Source organism: Thalia democratica, chromosome 4, assembly GCF_965202585.1.
Source record: "Thalia democratica chromosome 4, ktThaDemo2.hap1.1, whole genome shotgun sequence".
Classification (NCBI taxonomy): domain Eukaryota; kingdom Metazoa; phylum Chordata; class Thaliacea; order Salpida; family Salpidae; genus Thalia; species Thalia democratica.
This window is the reverse complement of record NC_139168.1, coordinates 32,738,065-32,758,029: the sequence shown is the minus strand read 5'-3', so window position 1 is coordinate 32,758,029 and position 19,965 is coordinate 32,738,065. Positions and strand designations below refer to the sequence as shown.

At 28.7% G+C, this 19,965-nt stretch overlaps 2 protein-coding genes across 2 annotated transcripts; both read left to right on the top strand.

Annotated features, from left to right (window-relative positions):
- On the top strand, positions 1–926 carry LOC145834673 (small ribosomal subunit protein uS10m-like). Its single transcript, XM_082942162.1, has one exon. It carries the CDS (start codon positions 6–8, stop codon positions 705–707), a length of 702 nt encoding a protein of 233 aa, XP_082798288.1. The 5' UTR covers positions 1–5; the 3' UTR covers positions 708–926.
- Positions 892–18,173, top strand: LOC145834672 (ubiquitin carboxyl-terminal hydrolase 5-like). The gene is made up of 20 exons (XM_082942161.1): positions 892–1,026; positions 1,692–1,817; positions 6,007–6,061; positions 8,257–8,378; positions 9,405–9,496; positions 10,419–10,654; positions 11,377–11,471; positions 11,747–11,825; positions 12,285–12,402; positions 12,909–12,996; positions 13,231–13,356; positions 13,758–13,940; positions 14,249–14,354; positions 14,516–14,670; positions 14,818–14,926; positions 15,613–15,879; positions 16,291–16,400; positions 16,973–17,105; positions 17,622–17,706; positions 17,948–18,173. The coding sequence occupies exons 1-20, from the start codon at positions 937–939 to the stop codon at positions 18,039–18,041; spliced, it is 2,469 nt and encodes an 822-aa protein (XP_082798287.1). The 5' UTR covers positions 892–936; the 3' UTR covers positions 18,042–18,173.
- Positions 18,174–19,965: the final 1,792 nt, after the last annotated feature.

Sequence of the window (19,965 nt, the reverse complement as noted above, 5' to 3'; positions counted from 1 at the left end):
TTATAATGTCCCTATTAAATGTTTATGGAAGGTCATTGCTAATTTCTTTCTCAAAAATTAGTACAATAAATATAAAACCTTTATGTCAGTTTCAAACACCAAGTAATTTACCAAGTAAATGTGTGGTTACTTCAGGTCTCAGTTCAAAATTTTCAACTTCAAGTAGGAACTACTCTACAGACGCTGAAGCTTGTAAAGATGAAAAGCTTTACAGGGCTGTAGTTGTTTACCTAAAAGGCAGTGAAAACTCGGTGTTAAACAGCTATGCAAAATTTTGCACAATGGCAGCCGACAACCTTGACATAAAGCGTGGTGAAGTCATGCAACCCAAGTCTATGTACGACAGACTGACTTTGCTAAAAGCTGCTGTAAATTACGGAGCGCACAGGGTTCAGTACGAGATGAGAACATACAAAAGAGTTGTACCCTTGAAATACTTGACAGGAACCACTGCAGATGTGTATCTCGAGTACATACAAAGAAACATACCAGCTGGTGTTGCTATGCACGTGCACAGGTTTGAGGCTCAAAGACTTCCTGAGCACATAAGAGAGCAAGTGTCCAAAAACAAGGACAAGCTCACTGATAAAGACTGGGAAAGGGAAGGCAAGCAGATGCAAAAAATGGCATTTACGAAAGCAATGAAAAAAACTGATTTCGAAGAATACATAACCACTCAGCCATACCTCATTGGCACAACAATGTAACTTGATCCTGTGACTGTTTTAGGCTATTAAATCATGAAGTGTTAGGAAAAATGTTAAATCTAAGTGATTTCATCACAAAACAAAGCTTTTTTTATTTTAAAAACATTTTGTAAAACATTTTGTACTTAGTTTTATTGGTATGTTTTGCAAATGATAAAATATTTTAAAGTACATTTTTTTTATTTGAAATTTTTATTTTAAGGATAACTTTACTTTCTAGTTAACAAAAATGTATGAAGGTTTCAAAAATACTATTCAAGTTCCTGGGCCTCTTGACAAAGTATACAAAGATCAATGCTGCTTTACTTATTACACTCCTGTAAGTTTTTGCTTAAAAAGCAAGCATAGTTAGCTTACTCATCAGGTTTTAAATACTAGTGCAATCTAAGAAATTAACACGTACTAAATAATATCAATAGTTCATCTGATATGAATTACATGCTAGGTTTTAATATTTAAATAATTAGTTGTTAAACAGAAAAAATTGTATGCTTATAATGTTTTAATATTAACCTCTTTATTTAACTACGAAAGTTATTACATATTATAAATATTTTTTCATTCATGTTTTTTTTCATAAATTGTTTTTATATACTTTTAAGTAAAAAGACTTGTAATGCCCATTTTTTTATATGATAAACAATCATTTTTATTTAATATTTTTTAGCTCTGACCATAAAATACCACTTGTTTACACTGTATCATTTGGTTCAAATCATTGAAAACTACTGAAGTTTAAATAATTTTACTAGTTTTATTAGTCATGAATTAATCATAAAAAGCCACTTTAAGATTAACAAACAGGTACTTTTTCGAAATTATCTGGTTTAAAACATAATTCATTTTCTTGTTTTAAAATCTGAAAAATAGTTTTACTAAAGAATTAAATTACAAAAATAACTTATGTTTGCATTTGTTGTTTTTATGTTGCTTAAACTATTTAATGAAAAATCAAACTTTACAATTTACTAAAGCATTTTAAAGGAGTCTGATGGTGGTTTGTACATATGCTTGCACACTTTTGTTGCTTTCAGCCGGAAGTTTGTACAATTTTACCATGAAGTCACTGGTCTCACCATGTTTCTTCACACAAAGAAGACTAAAGTCCCTGTGAGTCCAACAAATATTATTAATAATAACAAAGTTTATATAGGGTTTTTAGTTAGCTGCTAAAATAGTTTTGTATTTATTCAGTTTATTAGTTTGAATATTTTTACATAAATAAAACTAAGTTAAGCACGTATAAACTTTCTTATTTGGCAATATAGAGATGACTTAACTATCTAATCTAATGTATCATTTTTAAGATCAAGATATTTATAAGAGCTTTAAATTCTAACAAATTATTGTCTAGTTTATTAACATATTGATTTTGGGGTTTAATTTTTCTAAGCAGCTTAAGTATTAAAAGAAGTTTATCTCCAATCATTTTCAAGCTATTGAACCTAAATAAAAAATAATTTTGATAACAAAGCCAACATTCAAAATATTTTTTAGTTAAAGTTATTTTACTGTAAAAATAATGTTTTATAAACTTAAATAATAAAAAAATATTATTTTCTATAGCAATTAAGGCCAAAAGGGGGAGGGGGGCAAAACACTTTTTTTTTTCAAAAATAAACTTTGGCTTTTATATAAAAGCTTCAATTACAAACTATAAGCCAGATTTTATAGAATTCAAAAATATCATTTAACTTTTGAGATATTTTATTTTTTGTAAAAAGTTTCCAAATGTATTTGACCCCTAGTTTTTCGCAATCAATTTTCTCGGAAATTTTTAAAATCACTAAAAAGCTATCTCCTCCTTCATTTTTCAAGCAACTTTACTTATGAATTTTGATAATTTCAATGACAAAAAAAAAATTTACTTGAATTTTTTAAGTTCACAAGTAATGTTTTTTTGTTATTGTATAAAGATTGGACTGTATGTTTGAAGAAGATTGCTTGAAAATGTAGGAGGAGATAGATTTTAAACAAATAGTCTTTTTTTTGCTGTTTTAGTTTTCCCTTCCCATAGGGAACTTATTATGCGGCCCGACTTTGACTGGTCATATCTCAAAAAATAATTTGAAATTTTTAATACCATAAAAAGCATCTTAAAGCTTAATTCTATAATATAAGATCAACTTGTAAAAAACATGGTTTACCCCCCATGGCCTAAACATTGAAACATACTACAAGATTCTTTTAAAATAATTTAAAAGCAATTAAGGTTGAGTCAGTTTTGTCGAAAAATTTTCATATAAATGTATTGAGAAGTTTTTTGTGGCAATTTTTTTTTATAAGTTTGAATAAAATCTACTAACAAAATATATATTTCTGGAATTTTAAAGCAATTAAGTTAATGTTTGTTGCATTCAGGTTTGTCACAAGGTCAGGAAAAGTTAAGAAATCAGGAAAAGTCAAGAAAAACTAAAAAAATGACTAAGGTAGGGAAAAGTCAGGAAAAATGAGGGTTTAAAAAAATCAGGAAAAGTCAGGAAATTTGACAAAATAGAAAAAATAGTCAGATTTTGTCAGTTTAAATTTACAAAATTCCTCATTTTACAAAGCCTTCAAATGGTAAAAAATTAATTAAACATCCTTTTTAGTCAGACTAAAATTGCAAAATTTTTTTAGAAATTTACAAAATTATGTAATTTTAATGCCTTCATCTGGTATAAATTAATGAAATATCTTTTATAAAACTGCAAAATTTTCCTATTAACACATTGAACAACTACACTACTTAAACAAGCAGTTTTTGTAAACTTTTTAGTATTGATAGTCTGAAGCAAGGACACTTCCATAGTGAAAATGTGGTATATACACAAAAGTTTATCAGCATAATTTTAGAATCAAAATATTTCTTGTTTAAGTAAATAATTGAGGCAGCAAAATTGGACGTAAAAATAAATGAGTACAAAAAGAAAAGAAATGAAGATCACAAATTGTGGCTAGATTTAGAGAAAAAATTCTCTTCAACAAGTGTATGGGCAGCAGATGAGAACGGTTTAATTAAAATGATGCAAATTGTTTTAAATGCCATGAAAATAAAGTGCAGACCAGATGAAGGAAACCATACCCTCTTTAGATGAAGAGGTTGAAGTGCTAATTAAGAAACGGAAATAAATAAATTTTGGTACATATAATAAAAAAACATTGTTCGTTTAAGTTTTTTATTCTTTTAAGGTTTTAATTGTAAAAGTTCGTTACTGTTTTAAGGTTTTAGTTGTGAAAGTTCGTTATTAATTTAAGGCTTTAATTGTAAAAGTTTCTACTATGTTGTTTCGTTTTTTTAGATACATTTATGTTAGGAAATGCTAAAAAAATGTGTCTTTTTTCAGACAAGCTGTGTTTATCAGGTAATAATACAAGTATTTTGCTGATAGAGCTGTTTATTGCAAATATATCAATCATACACAGATGGTTTAAGTGATGTAATGGAAGTTTGATGATTGAATTCAGCAAAAAAAAAAACTGTTGTTATAACCTGTTAACAAAATAGATTGAAAGCTTTATATAGTTTCAAGTGTTAGATTATGCTTTTAGAATAAGTTTAATTTAAGAGTTTGATTTAGAAAAGTCAGGAAAGTTTTAGTAAAAAGTCAGGAAATTTTTCTCAGCTTAATCTGTGGCAACCATGTGCAATACTTAAGATAATTTATTTTTTTAAAGCTCTATTAAGTTTTTTTTTTAACTTAAATACAGTTTTTTTAAAAATATTTAAGGTTTCAAACTAATAAATCAATTTTTTGGTAGTTTTTTTAACTATATAAAGATTAGACTTTTAAGGTAAAAAAAGAATAACCTTTATATTTTTAATGAAATATTCGATTTCCCTTTTTATTTGTTGCCTTTCATTAAGTACCTGTTGAGTTCTCTAATATGATTCTCTGTATCTATAAAAGTATTCTGAGTTTGTCAATCAAAAATCAGTCCAATAGCTAAGATAAAACGCTACGGTTTAAGATCACCTTGTATTAAACACGGAATACAAGTTACTCTAACAATAGCTTAGAACAAATCATATATTTTTTTAATTGATTTTTACTTAAAAAATAGCACACCTATCACACTATCATATTGTTTTATAAAATTTCCACTTTTTATTTTGGTTTTTACTAATAAAGCTAGCTTTATAATATACAAAATCAAAGTTTCACAGAGGTGTAAACATAGTAAATTTTAAAGTTAAGCAGTTTAAAATGAAAGTGTTATCTTATATCAAAAAACAAAACATATTTTTTAAGAATGGTATTTAATTAATACTAAAAGGAATCACATATACATTGATACACTGATAGGTAAAGTGGTAGGTATAATTTTGATAGACGCTTTACTACTAATCTATTAATAGAGAAATAATTTAAGATGTTTTAATTTATGTATAAAGTTTCAATGATTAAAATATAAATTTGGCTGTGATTTTGTTCAATGGAAAGATATCTCTAAATAACCGTATGTGGAGTTTTATATTATAAACAACTTAAGAGTGTCATTTCTGAAAATGTTGTGTTTATTCCAAAATAAATAAAAGTTGTACTTATAGTAATAGTTAGTATAAAGGGGGAACATGTCTAAATTGCACGAAGACAAAATTGCACAAGAGAACAAAATTGCACGAGATAACAACATTGCACAAAGACGATTTTGCACCAAGAGTCAATTTTGCACAAGTTACATTTTTGCACGAGAGTAAACAAAACTAAAAATTGAAAAAAACTAAAAGATAATTTAATAAAAAAAAAAAAAAAAAATTACTGACCGAGGGTAAGGTTTAGGAGTAAAAGTGATAGTAATAATTTTAAAAAAATAAAACAATATTAATTAAAAAAAAGCTGTTGACCGAGGGTAAGGGTTAAGGGTAAAAGAGATAGTAAAAAAATATATATTTAAAAGTAAATTAAAAATATATATAAAAAAAAAACTTACCGTCGAGGGTAAGGGTTAGGGGTAACAGTAAATGTAAGAAAAAATAAAAAATAAAAAAATGAATAATAAGGACGCGCAAAAACGTCTCCATGCAAAGTTGTCTGCTTGTGGAATAGTGTCTTTGTGCAATCGTGTAATTTTGTACACTCGTTCAAATTTGACAGTTACCCAGTATAAAGATAATAAAAACAATAGATTTCTGTAAGTTTTTACTTAAAGTAAAAATATCTTTTATGTTTGTTATTTTATTCATTATATGTATACAACTAGTGATTTTTGTAGATCAATAACGATTTTTTATTTATTGTAATAATGAAATGTTGTAGAATATTGTACTTTAAAAAATACATTTCTTTGCATTTTGTTCATCTTTTTTAATTTTCAGATTATAAGAACAGACGCAAGTCCTGACAATAAAAGGCCAAAACGTTTGGGAATTGGTAAACATGTTTTTATTTACTTGGAATAAAGTTTAAGTTTACAGTCATTTTAACTTCAATATTTTTACTTAAAATTTCTCAAAACTTTAAATGTATCCGTTGTACTTTGTAAGTAAAATATAAACACAAAAATTGATAAAAACTTATTTGAAGTCCGAAAATATTTGTAGTATGTGAGTTATACAATTTTAGTTATATAATTTTTTATCAAAAGTTTTAAAAATTAAATCATAACGCTCTTGATGTATATTTTTACAACCAGATTAGACTGCATAAGTTTTTTTACTGCAAAAATTGCTTCTCTAAAAGTGTATAATTTAAAAGCATTCTACCGGATCCTGTAAAACAGTCTTTTTTCTACCATCGAGATTCAGCCAATTCTTAATTTAAAAATAAAGGATTAGGTTCCAATTAATTATAAAGAGCTGGAATTCAGATAAAATCATAACAGAGAAATTATTTAAATATTTTTTTTAATCTTCCCAGAAAAGATATCATTTCAACAAACAAATATACAACATCAGATACTTAAAAAAAAAGTATTAGGTAAACCTATTTACAAATCTTTTCTCTCGTATCTATAAAAGGGTTAAATCGAAAATCTATAAGTAAATTTTTAACTTGTGCTCCATTGGCTCATGTTTTTTTAGTTATTACGTTTAATTCCTAATATTTGTGACAACCAGTATTTATTTTTTTAGTACTATATTTAATTATAATGTTTTCTATTTTTTAATCAACTAAGCTTTATGTACTTAATTGTATGATTACAAAATAAGGAATTAATTGGTAAAATATATTTATATGTTTGCAGTCTACTATTAGCTAGAATATGATAAAAGTTGATAAACAATTTAGAAAATGTACATTCGGAGTGTAACTAATAATTATTAAAAAAAAAGTCAGCCAGTTAATTAAAACAGGTTCTGATTTCATAGACCTATCGTAATTACCTATAGTCAAATAAAAGTTAACAGGGTCGCCAAAAACATGGAATTTGACAATTTAGGTTAAAAATACCTGGAAAATCTGGAATTTAAAACACCTTTTACATGTCAAGTAGCAAAATTTCGATTTGACACAAAAAATCTATCGTATAGATCAGGGGTCGGCAAACTGCGGCCCTCGAAGACAAAATATGTGGCCCGCAAGGTACATTTCGGCCATAAACATGATTTTTTAAAACAATATAAAAAACATTTTTGGTGGTAAAAATATGCAATTACGATTTAATTTAAGCAATTACGCATTACTATTGCTCTTTTATAGCTTGTTTTGTCACATTTTTTGGTTTAAAATAGTATTTTTGTATTAATTATTACAATAATTTTCTAAAAACTGTCGCCCGTGAAGACTTTTTTCTGTATAGTGCGGCCCGCGAGCAATTTTTTGTAAAGTAAGTTGGCCCACTACTTATATAAGGCTGCCGACCCCTGGTATAGATAAAAAAATATTTGTCATTATCTTTTTTTTTTCAAAAAACACATTTAAAGTAGCTTTAGAGTATCTTTTTAATGTTTTTATATTATTTGATAAGTTTCTTACATTAAACTTAAAACTAAAAATAGACCCCAAAATGTGTACTTTTGTAACCTTGAGAAAATTTGTTAAAAACATTTGGCAACCCTGAATTTATGTTTTATTACTTATGAAGTTATCCTAAACAGAAAATTAAAGTTGCTAATTTTTAGTTTAAGATTGAAATCGTCAATTCCATCAAAGATATCTATCTTGTTTAAAAAAAAAAGTATATTTTTATTGTTAGTCAATAACTATATTGATAAAAATATTGATATTTATACATTTTTAATGTATATGCATAAACTATCATTCGTATCAAAATCACTCTATTTGCTGTGATCAACACTTAATTTGTCTATAAACAAAGTAATAACTAAAATCTCCAAAGTTAAGCTGTTTTCAATTTTTAATTGCTAAAACGGTTGATTTTTTTAACTCTCGTTAGCGCTGTTGTGATGGCATAAAGTGTTTGTTATATTCCTATTAAACTCCAGTGCTTATTTTATTAACAATCATTAGATAAGTTTTTAAAATTGTCTAGTTAAAAGAGGCTTATTGAATCTTATAAATTCTATTCACCCCTAACAAAATACCACTCGTCGCCACTAACATAAAGCTTTTGTTAAATTCTCATTGAAGTCTATTAAATTCTTATTGAGCATTTTATCAAACAGGCATTGAAGGGGGGTTCAACACCGAAGAAGATTTTGAATGGAAAGTCGACAACAAAATAGTGATTTTACCCGCTTTCACCGAGCTCACTGTCGAAGATGCGGCAGCTATGGTCGGAGAAAAAGTTGGTGTATTTTGATTCGTTTGTTTTTAGTAGACACGAAAACCAGTATGCACAGTTGAATTTTTCCAATAAAAAGAAACATTAAAAGTTATAAAAGTTAATAAGTAATGTTTAGAATTATTGATTACGTTGACTGGAAAGAGAAACTAAACAGTTGAAAGTAGCCATTGTTCAGTTTATGTGGTAGTTTAAAATAGTCTTTTATATTGAAATGTTTCTAAGTTTTAAAAGTCCAATTAAAGTTTGATTTTTTTTTTATCTGATTTACTGTTATTTATTGATACTTCTTAAACATTTATATACTTTTTGTTGATAACTGTTTGAATTAAATGATTGCATATAATTAACAATTTTTAACAAAAATGTGTTTAAAAAGCTATCTACATTACATTTGAATATTACTGTTTTAAACAAAAAGTCTGTTTTGAAACTTCTATTTTTATTTAGTAAAACAAGTTTTTGCTAAAAGTTAAGTTATCAAATTAAAAACTGTGAATAAAGTAAAAATTTCATTTATGTGACTGAATGAAAGTATAATTTGTGACTGTTATGAACAAAAAACATAATTATTTGAACCAACTTTCTTGTAACTTTCTAGTTTTTTTTTTCATATTTTGATAGTATATGTAAATTTTCTGGCTATATTTACATTTATAGTAGTTATTGGTTTCTTAATAAAAAAACCACAAAAAGTTATTTTAATATTATGTCTTGAATATATTTATAGATTTTTATTACAGTTAATCTAAATTGGGGTTCAGAAAATATTTTAATTTGTTTACGCTATTTTATATACAACTTTTCATTTAAGTTCACATATTTTTTTAAATGATCACATTAAAAAAAAAATTATTTAAAGTTCAAAGATTTGCTAAACTAAAAAATAAATGATAAATACAATTTTAGTAATAATAAACAGCTATTGTATTAAAATTTTATTAAAATTGTAAACAGTTTTTATAACATTTCCTTCTAATTATAATTCATCAATGTTGCAACAAATGGTACAACTTGTATACTCAACAGTTGAGCGAAAGTGTCAATACAATTTTAACCCGGGATTCTGCTGCCAAGGAAGACTTGGTTGCCTGGGATGGGGAAGTTAGAAACGTTTCACAGTTGGTTTTTCATTTTTTTCTTATCATACGAAAAAGTTTAGTTTGTATATTTTTGATTAAATATATTTATTAATCAACCTTTTTCATCGAAAGTATGGAATACTGAACGCAACAAATGTTTAACAAAATCTTCATGTGTTTTTTTTTTTTTACTTTAATTCTATTTTGTTTACTTTAATTTTATAAAGTTTTCAAAACTTTTTTTTTTTCGAATTATCATAACAACAGCGCAACAAAGAAAGTTTCTACTTATATTATACAAACCACATGTATATTGCTTGTCCAGGTTAAAGTATTTCAAACAACTAAACAATCTTAAATATTTTTCAGTAAAGTTTTGATTCAATCGTCTTTAGCTCAACGGAAGTTTTAATTTTTTAAACTGTTTAGTTCAGAGCTGCATTTTTAGCTGTATTTTTTTATAAAGTGTCTCTTTATACTTTTGTTATCTTAGAAAGAAAATAATTTCAGGCTACGATCTATCATTATCTGCAAAAAAATCTTAATTTCACACATCGCCTCTCATTTACTAATAAGTGTATAGAGATGATAATCTAATATTACGGTAGAATTTTTTTTCATGAAATTAACTTAAAAACAAATATTGTGATGTTTAACATAAAGTTGAGGATTTAAAGACAAGTGTCCACAGCCTTTTATACGTTAATCATAAATAAAATCTTTCTAGGACCACTGTGTTTATGTAAAGCTTACTATTTTCTGCTGGCCGCAGTTTTCCAAACCCAGTTAAATTAAAATACTCCCTCTTAAATTTGACAAAGTTAAGCAGCCACTTTATCCCTAATTAGGCACACAAACAAATTTCGACGACCTCCTTTCAGTAGTAATGACAGTTTATGCGTTCGAATCCACATATGAAGCGTATGAAAGTTTCATGTTGAAGTCATAACAACCAAAACAGGCACGCCCAGAACCTGGTGCAACTCGACAACGGGGTGAAGATACCACCTAGCGGATGGAAGTGCCGCGACTGCGACCGCACCAACAACCTCTGGCTCAACCTGACCGACGGGACCATACTGTGCGGCAGGAAGTACCACGACGGCACCGGAGGGAACAACGGCGGGCTGAACTACTACAAGAAGACCGGCTACCCACTGGCGGTCAAGCTGGGTACCATCACCCCGCAAGGAGCCGGTTAGTTTTTCGCGCGGTTGTTTATGCTGACTGTGAATAACTGCTCAATTTACCTCGAAAAGAACTTTTTTAGATAATTATAAACGTACTAATTAATATTTTATTTGTAACCGGTTTCGGAGAGCTAAATGCCTGACGTTGCTAGTTGCGTGACGTTTATTAACTGTTAACAGTGTTGCTTGGTGTAAAAAATAGTAAAGAGACTGCTGTAGTCAGTTGGTTGAGCCTTATTGCCTATTTGTTTAGTTTTCTTGAAAAAACCGTTCAAAACAGAACAATAACAAATTGCTATTTTTTGTGAAGTTTTACGGAGGCTGATAAATTTCATTTGTCATATCGAATTTTTATATTTGTTTTTTTTCTCTCGTTCATTAGAACTGAAGTAAACTTAGTTGAGTTATGATCAATTTTTTTAGGAAAAAAGTTGATAAGACCAGTTTGTAAAAGATTTGAAAAAAAAAAATCATTTTAAAAAGGTACCATGTAATAAATTTAAAATATTAAATATAAGATTTTAGAACAACAGTAGATAAACCTTAAAATTTAAGTAGTTAAAAATCATACATTAACACTCCAAAAAAAGCCTTTGTTTTTCAAGATAAAGTTTTTCATCATCAACACAACTATAACAACTTCTGTAGTAGCAGCTTACAAGCTAGGGTTAACACAAACGTGGTTTTTATTTTAGTGCCACTGAACTTCATAAAGTTGATTTTTTACAGATGTGTTTTCCTATGTGGAAGACGACATGGTGGAAGATCCCAACCTCGCACAGCATCTGGCCCATTTCGGCATAAACATGATGCAAATGCATAAGGTAACAGTTACATATGGCTTTTTTAGTTTTTTATTTTTATATTGAGTATCAGATAGTTTTAGTATGTACACTGATAAGTCTTATATGATCTTATACCTTTCAAAAAAGTACTACCAATTTCAGTTAGATTAGTTTTACTTTGAATAAGCATTAAATAGTGTTTATAACTTTTTTTTTTCTGTTTAATAATTTCCTTTTAAGTAATTGCTGGCAAATCTATATTTAAATGTTAATTTTTATCATAGTTTTATCACTAAAATTTATTGGTGTTTCAGACGGAACAAACAATGACTGAAATGGAAATAGACTTGAACGAAAAAGTTGGAAGCGAATGGGACATTATACAAGAATCTGGTTGGTTTTTTTAATGATTTTTCGATAATTTTAGGACTTCCATGCACTATTAAGTCAAAATTTATTTAACTTAAAGATAATATTTCTCTTTTTTAAGTACGTTCTTCATCATGAATGAAAAGAGTTGAAGAAAAAGTGTTAAGTTGGTTAAACACTAATTAAATAAAATTTAGATTAATAAAGATAATCTTAGGTATTATTTTATTAAATAGCTGAATAAATTAAACTATGCTGTTAAAGCTTTAATACTTTTTAATTATTGTATTGCATTTGGAAAATAAACCACTGAGAGTTGTGAACAAAAAAAACATTAGCTGTTTAATTTCACACTTGAATTTTAATTTTATTTTTTTCCTTGAAAACTATCATCACTAAGCACTATTCTAAATACTTTAACAAAACCTAAAAATAACAATTACTTATGACCGGTTTGAAACTTAGTTCAATCGTGAACCACAGGTAAGAAGCTGGTTCCGTTGCACGGCGCAGGAGCAACCGGCATCAGGAACATGGGCAACACGTGCTACATGAACTCCGTGCTGCAGGTTCTTTACTCGACTCCCGACTTCATCAGCAAGTACGTCTGCTTAAAGTTTTTTTAAACTTTGATTTTGTTCGCAAAGCGCTAACAACTGTTTTTAGCCGGTTTACATAAGTCTATCTAGCTAGATTTGTTGATAGAAGTTTAAATTTGTGTTTGTTTCTTTCCCTGGTTTCTTGAACAAGTTTCTACTTAGATATTCAAGTTGTTAATTTATTTTAATTACCATGCTTTTGTTACTCGAGCGTTTGTAGCTATTATTAATATTTTTTTTACTAATTCTATTTTCATAAAGATGAGCGTTTGTTTGAGTTTTAGAACTACATGTGATTAATTACTACGTTTTGAACTGTATATTTCTATAAATGAAAAAAAATCTAATCTTAGTTATCTGTATGTTGTTGATAAGTTTTTTCAAGGTACGTAAGGTAAAAAATATAGTTAGCTGTTAATATTAATATTATAAAAAACCATTAGAATTGAATCTATAAGAGACTGTAAACACACAAAGTAAATACATTATTTTTTTAACTTATTTACAGATATTCTGATTGTAAACGTTGCATGGAATCATTCAAAAAGCATCTTCAAAATTTAAACATTGAACAATCTATCGCAAGGCAGTCTAAAGTAAGTCAGAAAGAATTAATTTGCTGTCATAGATTTTTTGTGCTTATATTTAAATCAATTTAGTTTTACATGACACCTATCAAACTAAACATTTAACTTAACCATTCTTTAGTTTATGGCAAACAAAATTGTTTTTATGATTGTTTATACGTTTAAAATAAACTGTCAGCTTATTTTAGAAAGTTAAATATTAACAACAAAGTTAATTTGCTTTATTATTATTATCAAATGCAGCAAATGAACGACAATCTTCGCAACAAAATCAACGACATGATGTGGGACTTGACGTTTCAACTGACCAAGCTCGGCTATGCACTGCAGCAGCATGAAAAAAATTCCGAGGAAAATTCTGAAGTGAAGGTTGGTTTGTTGTTTCGTGTAATATGGTTTTTTAGAACCTGTTCAGACCGGAGTTTTGAATTTTTTTTTAATTTTTATGTTTGAAATTTAAGTTTTAATCGACTACTTTTTTAATCTAAAAGTTTATTATTTTAATGTTGGGAACATCTTTATTCAACCGTGTAAAAATTTTTCTTAAATTTTCAATCGTTGTTGCAAATAATTTATTTTTTAATTAAAATGTTCTAAGTGAATAATACGACAGATAAATGTTGCAAGTACTGGCATTGAGATGAACGCTTTTATAGAATTTAATTTTTCTACTCGAAACATGACTTGGTATTTGACTTTTGTAGACTTTTGAAATATCGTAACCAGAACCAACCAACTTTTTCACAACACAATTTTCTCACACACTCTAGGAAGACGCAGAGAAAGTGCACCCGTGGCCGGCGCAACTGAAACGCGTCGTCGGAAGGAACCACGCGGAGTTCAACTCCATCAGGCAGCAGGACGCGCACGAGTACATGCTCTACTTGTTCACGTTGATGGAGAAGAACCAGCTGGTCAGCGGCCACAACTGCTCGGACGCGTTCAAATTTGTCGTCAGTTCTTATACGTGCTAAAATCAATATTAGTAAGTGGGTGGTAACGCCCTGGGCAGGGTTGCCAAAAAACTTTGAATCCTGGAAAAACCCAAAATTTTGAGCAAAAATCAGTAAAAAAGCTGGTAAAATAGATTTTAAACACTTTTAACATGTACAATAGTTGAAAATAATTTTTATAAAAAACGAAATATCTGTCATATACAAATTTTTTTAGTATCTTTTAGAATTTTTAGTTTTGATGTTGACTGATATTTTTAAAGCAACTAACGTTAAGTTTGTTTTTCTTATGAATTTTTACTAATCAGGTGGAAGAAAGACTGGAATGCCAACAGAGCAATCAAGTCAGATACAAGACGAACCCGGAGTTTGGCCTGTCAGTTGAAGTGTCGCTCGAACATGCCACTAACAAAGGTATTTGATAATTTCTGACTTTTTTTGTGAACTTAAAATTTATGCTTTTTGAATTTTTCATTCAGCTAAAGTGTCGCTCGGCCATGCCACTAACAAAGTTTCATATAAACTCATCTATATCCTTGATAGTGAAAACTTTCAATTTTTTCATTTTTATTCAGACGAAGTGGAAAAGTACAAGCAGCTGAAGGAAGCCAGCGAGAAGGACGGGAGCGTGTCGGCGGGAGAAATGGTCCGACCGAAAATTCCGTTCGAAGCGTGCCTCGGCACGTGGATGGGCGAAGAAACCATCGAGTTCATGAGCCCTGCTACTAATGTAATGAATATTTTGTGAATGCTTAGTCTCGAAGTTGCTCGAGTTGTATACAACTCATTAAACTTGTGGTTTTTTACAGTTTGAGATTCAGCACTAAGTGGACTTTTTAATACAAAAAATGAATTTATAAATAAAAACAAATCGCAGGAAAGGGGTGAAGCGAAGAAGAGGATAAGGTTTGCCACTTTTCCCGACTTCCTTGCAGTCCACGTGAAGAAGTTCACCGTTGATAAAAACTGGATTCCCACCAAAATGGGTCAGTACCTTCAACCAAACTTCTTGATATTTTACAATTCATTGTAAAATTTAATAAATTTAAGGGTCAATAAAAGTAGTTTTTCATAAGGCTCAATTTTTCTTTCCTTTGAGCTAAAAGTAAAGACTAGAGAACATGGAATGGTATTAATAAAGTCGTTTAAAAACTGTTTAATGGTAAATTTGTTTGATTAACGTTAGTTTTTAATAAGAAATTATGATTTAGCTTCACCTTTTCTCATGGACTATCTAAAAGTTTAAAACAGTTTTTCAATTTAATTTTTTACCTTATTTCCCTTATAAAAGTCATAAATATTTTTTTTGTTAAAAGGTACTAGTTATCTTTATAATGCAAACTCTACAAAGTTTTAAGCAGTAACTTGAACAAATTTATCTTTTAGAATTTTTAGTTTTGATGTTGACTAATACTTTTAAAGCAACTAACGTAAAGTTTGTTTTTCTGATAAAAGCCTTATTTGACTACACTTAAAAAATTTACAATTAATTTTGGTTTCAAATACAAGTTTTTTCAACAGTTGCAACAAGTGATAAAATATATAAAAGTTCAGTTTGATTAGATTTTTATTCTGCTTTAAATTAGTACATAGAAACTGTTTCAATAATTAATACTAGAATGTTTCCTTGTCGTAAGAATGATATAAAATTTTTATGAATTAAATTTCACAGACGTCAGCATGCAGATGCCGGACAATCTCGATTTGGGGGAACTCCGAGCGCCGGGCGGCCTCCAAACCGGCGAGCAGCTGCTGCCGGAAGGGGAAGAACCGAAGCCGAAAGCGGCGCAGGAGGAGCCGGTGGACGAGGTGGAGCTGGCGACGATGGTCAGCATGGGGTTCCCCGAGCACCAGTGCCGAAGAGCGCTCCAAGCGGTGAAGGGGGCGGGACCGGAAGCCGCCATGAACTGGATATTCAGCAACCCCGACTCCGCTAACGGTGAGTTTTGTGATTAATCGTTTGCTGTTGGTAAAAATTAAATGTTATTGTTGGTGGTTTCAAGAACAAATTGTTGTTAATCAAAGTTTATGAAGTTATGATTATTCAAAGGTTTTAAGATATTTTTATCGAAGCAGTTGAACTAAAAAATAAAATTTAAAAGTAAATTACAACTTATTTTAATTTAAGTGTTTTTGTAAACTTTTTATGAATCACGTTACAGCAGTATTAATGTTTTATCTTAATAATCACTAAATATTCTCTATACATTTATTTTAAGACTTCATCATTTATCCAAAACTTTTATGGTAACAATTTATTGTACTTTTAAATTATAATCTTCATCTTAAACTTTTAAATCGTTGAGTTACCCAGACAATTGTTTGTTTCAATCAACTGTTTTCAACGCAGAACCAGTGGAGCAAGCTGCCTCATCATCCGAACCCAACGAGGGAAACATTCAGCAAATGATGTGCATGGGCTTCACAAGGCCGCAGTGCATCGCTGCTCTGAATGCCACTGTAAGTTTGAAGTTGTGTGATTACGAAGTGCGGCTGTGGCTTTGAACAAAAACAAGTTGAATAGATTCGGCTGCACGACTTTTTGAAATCTATAAAAATCAAGTTCAAATACGCTTTAATGATTGGGATTTATCTTTTTTAAGGCTTAAAAAGTATGGGATTTTTTACAAAAAAATACGTTGGCTCTTATGAGAAAGCTTATAGCAAGCGCTTTAATTCAGTTTTATATAATATAAAAACTTTAAAAATCTTGAGATACTGTCATTTTCGTATTAGATTTAGTTATTTTATTTTAGCAGTAATTCAAACTATAAATAAAAAACTTGCACTTGTTACCAAAATTCTAATATTTAAGGTATTTTATCGCGATGTTTTAACTATTTATATATTCTAGTATGTTATTATATATTGGTTATAATAAGGTTAGTTTTAAGTTTACCATTATCATATTTATTTTTTATTTCAATTAAGTCAGCAAAAAATAGCTGAATATCAAGATTAAGTTAGAAGTAATATGACTAATACAATTTGTCTGTGTGTATATTTCTAATCGTTGCTGAATTAATGTACAGAACGACAATTATGAGAGGGCGGTCGATTGGATGTTGTCCCACCTCGACACATGGCAGTCCGCGTCGTCTTCCGGTGACAACGCCCAGGTTGCCACTGGCAACAACGCAACTGCGCCCACCGACGGACACGGAAGTACGTTGAGTTTTGATCTGTGCTTCTCTATTAAGTAGTTGTAGCTTACAAAAGATAACTTGTTTCAATTGACATAGCTCTCAAACTTTTCAAATAAAAAATATCTTGAACTTCGGTGTCAGGAAAGAAGCCGGCAAACCGCTGGGTAATTGTGGTCGGCCAAGTAAAAAAAAGTCTTAACGTAATTTATAGGTAAAAATGGGTAATTTTTTATAATGAGCTTTTAAAAATGAGCTTTTTTTTTGGCATGTGAGTAAACTGTGTAGCCTATTTTCATAAGTTTATCACATACTGGCTCTTATACAGTTTTTTTTTTTTTCTTTATTCTTTATGCATAATACAACTTTTAATGTTGCCCGCTGGAAACTTTCTTCAGTAAACTTGGCTCGTTGCTCATAAAAGGCTGCCGACTCCTGAATTAAGGTAAACTTAATTAGTTTTTTCTTCGTGGTTTTCTATTTTAACACGCATTATATAGTCAAACTACACAGCAATCATAATTAAATTTTACAACAGAGTACGAGCTGTTTGCGTTTGTAAGCCACTGCGGGCCGTCGAGTATGAGCGGGCATTACGTGTGTCACATCAAGAAGAACGGAAAGTGAGTTGGATATCATTTATTTGTCATAAACTTTTCGATTATCACATTTAGATTAGTGGCTGTTTTGTAAGGGTATTTACAACTAATGAACTGAAAACAATAAATGTTAAATTCTAAAGCAGACTATTTGTTTTATCATACAATGAAGCTCTCTATTTACAAAATGTAAAATTTAAACTCATACTCGTAACTTACACCAGTATAATTTAATTCAATAAACATTCATAACCCGATGAAACAGGTGGATAATTTTCAACGATGAAAAAGTTGCCGAGTCAGTCGAGCCGCCGAAAGATCTCGGTTATTTGTACTTTTACAAGAGGTCTTCAAACTAAACTCTTCTGTTGCTTTCTAATTTACTTCCTAATTTATAAACTTTGCTTTTTTAGTTAAAAGTTGTTTTTTATTTTATTCTCATAGGATCAATTTAGTTTGTGTTTATTTGTGATGTTTGGTGGTACACAAAGCAAGCAATAAATGTTTCAATGTTATGTTTTAAAAAATAAAATAACTTATACGTAAGTTCTGTTTAATTTATATAACAAAAAGGTTTGTTATTTATTTTATATCAAACTTCTAATTAAGTTTATAAAAGTCTTATGGTATAACACCATTTTAAGTAGCTAGCGCACCAAATCTAATAAAATATTTTTTGCATAATAATTTTCTATTTATTAAACAACATTAGAATATTTATAATAAACTTTTTTTATAAAGTTATATAGTTATGCATACTTTTTGCACAAAGTTAGTGCTTTTATTATATAAGTACGTTATAAAACTTTCTTTTTTCAACTAAAGTAAATAAGTAAATTTAAAACTAGTGATTACATATAAAAATATAATCTTCCAAAACTTACTTTTTTTTAACTTTTTGGATATTAGTTGATTGCAAGTTGTTAAAACTGCGTACGACAAATAAAAAACTTCTACTAAATTTAGTAGGGTAACAACTTGGTTAAAAATAAACAAATTGTAGGTACTAAATTATTTGTTTACATTTAGATGTAAAGATGAATTTGAATAAGTTTCTTGTATGCAATTCCAGTATTTTAAAATTAACTGTTTATTTTAAATGGCCAAATGATGGTGGATGGTGTAAATTTTAGAAATATTGTTTTTGTAAGTTTACAAAATTTTTAAAGCCGTAAACTACTTTTGAAATTTAAGTTGCTGTTATCCCATTAAGTTTTATTATGTGTGATTAAAAGTAAGAAAAAAAAGATAGTGCTGATGTGAAAACATTAAAGAATGGCCTGAATAGATTTTCTTATGACTAAAAGAAATAAGAAACACAAAAGTAATATATGTTAACGAATACTAAGTTCAAAAGCTTTTAAAAATGTTGATTTTTAATTTTTAACGATTATAAGCATGAGTTAAGATAAACGATATACAACTAATCAGAATAATTGTGGGGTCGATAGTTTTTTATAAGAAGATCAAAATTAATATGTTTGCAAGTTACTACACTTTTGTAAAGTTCATTAAAAACAAAGTTTTAAAAGTAAATCATTCAAAATAAAAGTTTCACATTACTTGCTCATAAACAAACTTAAATCAATTATTTTTTTTTTTAATTATTTTGGTATCATTAAAGTAAGAAGTCTGATATACTTAATTAACGTGCTACAGTTTGCCGACTCATAGCTTAAATAGTATAAGTAGTACATAAAAAAATTAATAAAAATATGTTTTGTAAAAGTCTAAGATACTTAGTTTGATAATATTTTGAGGCTTCACACTTTAAACACTAATTTACAGATAAACTGAAAATCGATTTTTTATTTGTATGAAACATATTTTGTTAGAATATTGACTTCTTGCGAAATAGCTATAAATAAAACATTAGTTTTTATAAAAAAAACTGTCTAATTTTCTTTAAATTCATGGCATAAACCCGCCTTGATTAAAAGCAATATGATACTTTTTAGTTTTTACTAGTCTGAATAAGAAACACATTTCAGTGAAAATTAATACAAAAAATGTTTTTCAGTTATGAAGTTTAAATCTGATAATTGTCGTACTTGGACTCATAACAAAAATGAAGGTAAGTAAATAATAAAAAGTTATAATAAAGGTTGCAACAGAAAATATAAAACAGAAGTTTCGTTTTATAAGTAGAAATGCTTAAAGCGAAAAATAAATACAACTAATTACAAAACCATATGACTAAATTGTTTATAAAAAATACTTCAGTAAGAAATTTCAAACAAAGTTATGTTTGTTTGTGTTTCAAAGTCATAGGTGTTAGTGTTT

Coding starts and splice junctions, on each gene's coding strand:
- LOC145834672 (XM_082942161.1), top strand. CDS start 937: ATGTATGAAGGTTTCAAAAATACTATTCAAGTTCCTGGGCCTCTTGAC. Junction 10,655..11,376: donor CATCACCCCGCAAGGAGCCG/GTTAGTTTTTCG, acceptor GATTTTTTACAG/ATGTGTTTTCCTATGTGGAA. Junction 17,707..17,947: donor CACATCAAGAAGAACGGAAA/GTGAGTTGGATA, acceptor CCGATGAAACAG/GTGGATAATTTTCAACGATG.
- LOC145834673 (XM_082942162.1), top strand. CDS start 6: ATGTCCCTATTAAATGTTTATGGAAGGTCATTGCTAATTTCTTTCTCA.